Source organism: Rhinatrema bivittatum, chromosome 16, assembly GCF_901001135.1.
Source record: "Rhinatrema bivittatum chromosome 16, aRhiBiv1.1, whole genome shotgun sequence".
Taxonomy (NCBI): Eukaryota; Metazoa; Chordata; class Amphibia; order Gymnophiona; family Rhinatrematidae; genus Rhinatrema; species Rhinatrema bivittatum.
In genome coordinates this window covers 43,903,535-43,912,079 of record NC_042630.1, presented here as the reverse complement: position 1 = coordinate 43,912,079, position 8,545 = coordinate 43,903,535, and the positions used below count along the sequence as shown (strand labels likewise).

Here is an 8,545-nt window from a genome sequence, read left to right as displayed (position 1 = left end):
CTAACTGCAAAGAGCTACAAGGTGCACATACTATACTCTCAGAGAATTTAGAGGACTTGCAAAATCATACCTGATGGTGTAATTTGAGATTCCGAGGTGCACTGGTACACTGATAGCACAGTAAGTATATTGTGTATTTCTAAGATACTTTTGAAATCACTGACATAGAACACACACCTAAACCCCAAATTGAAATCAAGAGGGCACATAGAGCCCTGGGATAGCACCTTGGAAATAAACCAAGAGACATTCTCTTCTGCTTTCATAGTTTTGCTATGAAGGAACCGATAAATGCCTCCACGGAAAATAAGTTGATTGGCAGTGAGAGCAGAATGCGTTTACAGTTTTTACAGATTTCTCTCATCAATGTTACATAAACTGCAAGACGTTAAAACATGTAGTCATGGGTAGCAACCATTTCTGATCATGTTTATTAAGTCTAAGCCTTCTTGTTGGGCTTGGTTTTTATTGTGGTTTATGAATAATATGGATTCTCGTGGGGGCAGGGGAGGGGTTCTTGGGAAATGATGTTTGTGTATCTCCCACAGGGTGAGGATTTGCCTATGTGGCAAGGCAGATCACAGGGTGATTGGGAAGGGAAAGCGGGGAGAGAGTTGATTGGGAATTCAGGGAATTGATATGGAATGGGGCTAATAGAAAAGAATAATCTGATCTTTGGAGTCCATATCTTCAATTGATGGTTACAGATTTGGAACCAATTTATTGGCTGGGAATTTGCTGAAGCACATGATCTGTGGGACATATTGTCTATGTGATGAGGTCTATATTTAGGATATGTTCAATTAATGTGAAAAGGTTAATACCTATAAAAAAAGATCATGGAAGGCCCATGCCAATTTTCAAAATGGTGTGGCTGCCCTTTACCCTTACCATGTGGCAGAAGCTGCCCTATGGCACTGGTAGCCTCTGTCAAATGGTAAGGACAAAGGGTGGCTGGTGCCATTTTGACTAACTGCAGCTGCTATCCTGAGAGTGGGAGTTTACCTCTGGGGCCCCATGCTAGAACACCATGGATATTGGATGAGTCATAGGGGGGGGGGAGGGTGTCAGGAGGACGGGAGCTCTATATTTAAATAAATGGGAAGGATTGGTTTGGGCGTTGGGTTTTTTATGTGCATTTTTGGTTCCCCCACCTTATAAAACGGTAGGAAAAATAACACAAAAGTGTTTTTTCCTTTCATTTTGTTTTGTTTTCGCCGAAGTGCAATGCAATAGGAAATATCATCTGTATTTCCTGTTTCATTACAAACTAGCTGAACCCTGCCACGTGTTGCTGTGGCTGAGCCTGGTTAAGTTGAAAAAACAGAACAGAGCAGTAAAGGTTACAGTTAGTGGTTGTTTTTTTTTTACCCCAAATGAACAGCACCAGCAAAGAATAGTTTAAATATGCAAGCACACCTTCTTGGCCCCACCCCCCAACCCGGCGAAATAGAGCAACCCACGCTACAGCCCCCCTCTCGGGAGATGTGGAGAATGAGTGCCCCCCCCTGTGAAAAACACGCGGCGGAAAATAAGAACGGTCCTCCACCGTGCTCCTCCCCGGCTACCTGTGTAAACTGCCAGCCGGTGGCGAGGGTGTGTGCTAGGGTTTGTTCCACCGGCTGCCATGTCGCAAAACTTCACCGGTGAAAGTGGTGCATCAGGATTCCTGACCTAGTAAGGGCAAATGTCCGCTGAGGATATGGCGCCGACAGCCTCTTGCCCTTACTATGTCACATGGTGTACCGACGTCATTGTTGTCTCCGTATAGCATAGTAAGGGCAAGGTCCGCCGGCGCCATTTTTGTTGCTGGCATCCGACGGCCCTACTGAATGCAATGTGTCCCGGACCGTTCCTGTGGTGCCGGCGGAGAAGCACGGACTTGTTTCAGGTGTAGTGTGTGATCGGAGTGCAGTGCGTGGGTGGGTGGAAGAGGGTACTTTAATTTAAAATCGGAGGGTGTGTGAAATGCGTGGCTTCCCAATGTAGCAGCCAGGAATTTGTGTTTTGGTGTGTTTTGGGAGGGTGGGTGAAGTAAGTGACATTGGCAGGCGTGTGGGTGGGGTCTGTGGTGTGATGAGTGTGGATTTCTGTGTGTTATGAGGGAGTGTGAATGAAAGACAATAGCCCTGTGTGGGGGTGTGGTGTGGTGTGTGAGTGTGTGTGAAAGGTGTAAGAGGTTGCGCTTGCGCTGACGGCCACCAGATGTCGCTGTTTTGTGTAAGCAATTTTTAAACTTGTATTACCTGTCACAGGTGTGACCTATATGTAATGTAAGTGTATAAGATCCTTCCCGTATGGGAAGTGAATGTTGTGTGCAAATTTGAACGCATTCGGTTAAGCGGTTGGCGAGATTAGCGACGACGTACAAACTATTTAACATTTTTATTTATATAGATGACTTCCCATCCATAGTATTTAACGTCGAACAGCTACATGCTGACCTCCCTAATAGGGATGACAAGTGCTGGAGGTGTTGAGGAAATATTGGGACATTTTATCATATCTGGTGGATGTGCCCTGTTATAATTGAATTTTAGACATAAATGTCTATTTTGATATAGAGAATTATGGATGTTGACTTGGCTCTGTCTCCTAAATGTGCTTTATTAAATATATAAACTGTGCATAATGGCCAATATTCACAACTACTGTTACAACCCATCTTGCTGGCTGCTAGGTATGAGGTAGTATATTGTTGGAAATATCAGCAAGCCCTTCTATTCCAGATGTACTCATGTGTTTATGGAATAAGTAAAATTACAGCTTAAAAGAGATGCTCTGTTTCTAAATTTTAGACTATTTGGTTTTCCAATGTATATTGGAAAAATCTACAAACTCTGCATGGGCACTAATTATTGTAAATAATATGGTCCTATTTATTGAAATACATTTTTTGTACATTTTTATGTTTGTTGTAATGTATTTCATATTTATTTTGACTGTTATAACTATTTGATTGTCATGGGAACTCTGATTGGTTATATTGTTTTTTATAATAGGGTGAAGAGGTAAGAGGTAAGAGGGAGTGGGGTTTGTTGAGAAAGTTACGTTGAGAAGAAAAGTTCTGTTTTCTGCTACAGAGTTTATACCATTGACTGGGTGATTTGTTTCATTTGTATTTTGCTTGTACAACACAATGAACTTAAAATTGAAAAAATACACAGACAACGTTGGATTTTTCCTAAATTTTCAGTGAATTTATTTTGGTTTTTATTTTACAATGAAGAATAGGGATAAACCAAAAAACACCATTTGAAGGTTTTTTCCAGGTCAAACTCTGAAATCTTGGTTCTTCATTACTATTTCCAAAATTTGAATTTTTTCAGAGCATTTTTCACATCTTGATTTCTCAGACTGTAAATTATGGGGTTTAGCATTGGTATTAAAACTGTGTAGAGTAAGGAGAACAGTTTGTCTAGCTGTGGTGAATACATTGAGGGTGGTCTCATGTACATGCAGCTCAGAGACCCGTAGAAGACACTAACCACAATGAGGTGGGAAGAACAGGTGGAGAAGGCTTTGCTTCTCCCTTCTGAAGATTGGATTTTAAGAATAGTTTTTATGATAGAGATATATGATATCAGGATTAATACAAAGGGGAAGAGAAGTACAATCATCCCATTAATAAATATAAGGATTTCAAGGTCATAGGGATCACTGCAGGAGAGTTTTATCAGAGCATTGGGGTCACAGAAGAAATGGTTAATTAAATTGGAGCTACAGAAAGAAAAATTAGATATCAAAACTTCTACAGGAACAGCTTCAAGAGAGCCAGCTATCCAGGAAGCAGCTACAAGCAAGGCACATATTCTCTTATTCATCATGAGCATGTAATGCAAGGGGTGACAGATCGCCACATAGCGGTCATAGGCCATGGCAGTGAGAAGTGAGAATTCTGTACACATGAAAACCATGAAACAGTAGAGTTGTATCATACATAAAGAAAAGGAAATACAAACTTTTCCTGTGAAGAGATTGTTTAGTAACATCGAGAGGGTGACTGAAGTGTTACCAATATCTATGAGGGACAAGTTGCTGAGGAAGAAGTACATGGGTGTGTGGAGATGATGATCTGTCCACATTAATGTTAAGAAGCCAAAGTTTCCCAGCAGAGACATAAGGAAGGCCAATAAAACCATTACCGAAATGAGGAACTGCTGGTGCAAATTTTCTGAGAATAATAGAAGAATGAATTCTGTGGTCAAAGCCGCATTTTCCATCTTCATGGTTTCATTCATCTTAGTCTGTTTGGATATTACAGAATAAAGACATAATCAGTAAAATGAAATATAAAAATGTATATTTTACCAGTTGTCCCATACATGCATTCAGCTAATATAGGGGTCTATCAACTAATCAAAGAGGTGGCTTAGAAACAAAGGGTAAAAGGATTAGCATACAAAACACAATTATTCTCACAGAGGAAGAGGAATATCTATAAAGTCACGTGACAAAAGGTTGGGGAAAGCAGTGAGGCAGGTAAAGGAACCTTTAACAAGAATTAGTTGAGGATTTTGTAGCAAGAACATTAGGACAGGCATTGTTATCTGTGCCTCTCCAGCCACAGCAAAATAGGAGCCACTGGTAGAAGAAGCAGCAGGATGGGTTGTGACTCCCTGGCCCTACCAACTGGAAGAGGAGCCTGAGTGATCACCAGGGTAGGCATTTCCAGTCCCCACCAGCCAAAGATTAAGAAAAAATGGCAGCCACAGTGAGGGCTTCAGGAGCCTGAGGTCTGAGGGAAATAAGTGCATGCAGAGAAGGTGTGTGAAAAAGGAGAAATGCTGGTGTGAGAGTGGCAGGGAGAAGTTATTAGAGATGAAGGGTTGGGAGGAGGGAGAAAGGGAGAAAGGGAGAGAAATGGGGGATAAGGACTAAATCAGGGGACAGGTGGGAAGTGAATGGGTAGCTTAGCTGTAGATGGAAAAAGGAAGAATGAGGGTTGTGGAGAAAGTGTGAGCAAAGAGAGGGAGGAGGGAAGGTACAACATTGTGGGGGAGAGAGCATTAGGGAATGGAGTGGGTATGGTGTTAGACAGTGTGGAGGGGAAAGAATGCATAAAACACCCCCACACTGGTATCACACAGATCTATACACTAGGGGTGTGCATTCGGATTGACCGCATTAGTAAAACGCAACTCATATTTTTTTTTTACTTAAAAAATTGATTCGACATAAACGATCGGATTTCCCACATATCGAACATAGATATGTTCGATATGTGGGCCTCCTGACCCCCTCAAGCTGGCCAAAAGTTCTTTTTGGGCCGAACGAGCCGTCCGGCGCGAACGAGCCGGGAATCACGTGACGCCGCGTCACTCGACGTGCCACCGACGTCACATGCTTCTCGCCAAGGATTGCAGAAATGACGTCCTCACTCCTCGCTCGATCACCAGGGAGTTGTGGTAAGTCTGGGGGGGGGATTAAGGAGGGTGAGGGGGTTTAAAATTTTTTTTTGCACATATGTACATATACCCAACTCATTGGATTTTTTTTATGTCCAAATTGGCCGCAAGTGGGACCCCCTTTCGGACATAAAAAATATGAACATAAAATTTTGCTCTGCACATCCCTACTATACACACCCTTACACACATCCACCCATCCAATTATATATGTCATCAGAAAATATTGCTTTAAAAAGAGATCTTTCCCATTCTCCCTTCCCTCACTTTCTACACCTTCCTGACATCAACATCCTGCCACCTCTCATGGAATCTGCAAGACTTGCACTTGGAGCAACTGTAACCCTTACACGTCTGCTATTAGGATCTGCTTTCATTAGGAATGACACAGACAATGACTGTGATATTGTCTCCATCATTTCATGTTGCTTTTAAACCAAAATGTGGAAAAAACTGCACAGAATTTTGTATTTTTATCTACCATTTTGGGCACAATATTTCTGAATATTACCTACAATGCAAAAAGGGTTAGATTTTAAAGACATACACGCACACACACATGGATGCGTGATTTTATAACATGCGCACGGCGACGCATCTGGGCCTTCCCCAATTCTCTCCCAGGCCACTCAATTTAGGAGCAGACTGGGAGGGAACTTTCCTACCGCCTACCCTAACCACCCTTCCGCTTCCCCTCTCCTCCCCACCCTCTAAACCCCATTTTAAAAATGTTTTATCTTTTATTTTGCAAGTTAATTCAGGGCCAGCCCTGAAGTAAGTTGCATGCGCCAGGAGCCGGGACAGCAAGGAATGGCGCTGTCCTGTCCAGCCCCGCTCTGCCCCCCAGCCCTCCCCTTTACAAAGGCCTGGCTCTTGTACATGTAATGGGCATTACGAACATGTCCGGGATTCTTCTAAAAATGCGCGCGGCGTGCACAAGGCCTGGCCACGCATGTAACCCCCATTTTTTACGCATAGGGAGTATATAAAATTGGGTCTAAAGTGCATACGATTTTTCTAAACCTAAAAAAAAAAATTAAAAAAGAAGAAAAAAAACTTAACTGACAAAGAATTTGGATCCAAAATGAAATGAAACAGGTTTTTTTTTGCCTTAACATCCCTACAAACAAGCCTTCCCCCAAAACCATTAATCTTCCCTCGTGAATTATAATGTTATAATGTTTTTTAATTTGACTGTGCTCTAGTGCACTAGGTCCTAAAGTTTGCCTGTTGATTTGTTCCTGCGCTTTCCTCGCTCCTCTATTGGTTTCATTGCTCCCCTTCCCCACTCCCGTGTTTTTTGTAATTTCCTTCCTTACAGTTCGCTGTAAACCGATATGGTGTTCCAAATAATATCGGTATAAAAGTCCTTTTAAATAAATAATAATTAAATAAATACATGTCAAGGACTCCAAAACTGGCTCTTTTAAGAATCTATAACAATCATATCTATTCCCTCTTTGGTTCCTTGTCTCTCTTCCTTATATGTTTATAAAAGCAGATTTATATTTTCTGATACGCATGTTGTGTTATTTTCTGTTTGTACATCTGTTGGTCTAGTTTCCCTCCTTGACTTCCCTAATGATATCTTGAGCACCTAAACCAGGGCAAGAAATCCCCCATGCATTCCTTGATTAGCATTAGGAAAGAGAAAAAATAAACATTGCAACAGAAATGAAAATACATATCGAATAGCTTGTTCCATGCATGCAGCAACTTCTGTTTCATGCAACACACTCAGTCAGCTGACCTTCAAATCTTCTATAGAAGGAGTTGACTGCTAATAATATTTTATTCAGTGCCACCTTCATGGACCATGCTGACTCTGTAATGATGTCTTGGAGGAAATGCTTATCTACACAGAATCTATTTCCCTAATAACCTACATCTCTTCACTATGGTCCTCTAAGTACTACCAACTGCACATTCTTCTCTGAATCCTCTCCCTTTTGATTCTGATACCTGCTACCACTTGCATTTTTTTCTCTGTCCTCTTGACTACTGTAAAAGTCTTGTTTTCTCTCAGTCCAGTGACTCCAAAACCCTCACGCTTGCTCATTGTACACCCATCTAGCCACATTTTTCTCTGTGAGAAATTCTTTCCTGTGTTACTTTGTTTCTACCCCTGTTGGAGGCTCACATTATGACTTCTGTGTCTACAGCCCATATATCTTGCCCCTGTTCCATCTGTGGATATACCTGAAAATTAAATATGCACAGATACCCCCTCATTTAATGGCTTATCGCATGTGAAAAGCACCAATAATGCATGCAATAGCACCAGATGATATGGTGTGATGCAAATCCGAATCACCAATGATAGCTACAACATTTTCAGGAGTGTTAAGCCGTGCGATACCTTGAGAGAGAGAGAGAGAGAGAGAGAGAGATGGCACCGGCCATCCATTGTTCCTACCATGTGATGGGGCTGACCAATGGCACCGGTAGCCCCTGTAACATCGTAAGGGCAAAGGGCCATCAGCGCCATTTTGAGTCGTAGCAGGCTCGACAGCCCGATGGAACAGAGAGATCGCTCACAGGACCCCGCTGGACCACCAGGGCTTTTAGTAAGTGTTAGGGAGGGATTGGGATGGTGGTGGTGGTGGTGGTGGTGGTGGGGGGGGGGGGGTTGTTGTAAGAAAGTGCAATTGAAGGGTTGAGGTGGTTTTTTTCCCGATTTGTTTTTTTTTAATTCATTTTTCCGGTTTTGGGTTCCAGCTTTGTTTTTTCTGGAAAATGATCCATGGGAAAACAAGTTTTCTCACGAACGACCTGACTGAAACCTGACCCGAGCCAGAAAAACAAAGCTCATCTTTACTTTGCATAGCTATTAGTGCAAATTGCAATAAACTCCCTATCACCATAAAACACACCCCTTTTCCCATCACATGCAATATTTACTGCATTTTGATAAATCCAGGCCAGACTCAATCCAGACTCAAACAGATGCCAGGAATGCTTATGATTTATATGGAAAAATTGCATGTGTAGTGCCTTATGGCAATGCATATGTAATAAAGATTTTAGCTGCTACGGAGGGTTCAAAATTTTCAAAATGTCATTCTGTTTTTTCAACTATCCACATTCTTCTCTGTGAGAAATTCTTTCCTGGTTTACTTTTGTTTCTACCCCTGTTG

At 42.0% G+C, this 8,545-nt stretch overlaps 1 protein-coding gene across 1 annotated transcript; it reads right to left on the bottom strand.

Moving 5' to 3' along the window:
* Positions 1 to 3,302: 3,302 nt before the first annotated feature.
* LOC115077561 (olfactory receptor 1G1-like) lies at positions 3,303 to 3,878 on the bottom strand. The gene has a single exon (XM_029579857.1). It carries the CDS (start codon positions 3,876 to 3,878, stop codon positions 3,303 to 3,305), a length of 576 nt encoding a protein of 191 aa, XP_029435717.1.
* Between the last annotated feature and the right edge of the window lie 4,667 nt (positions 3,879 to 8,545).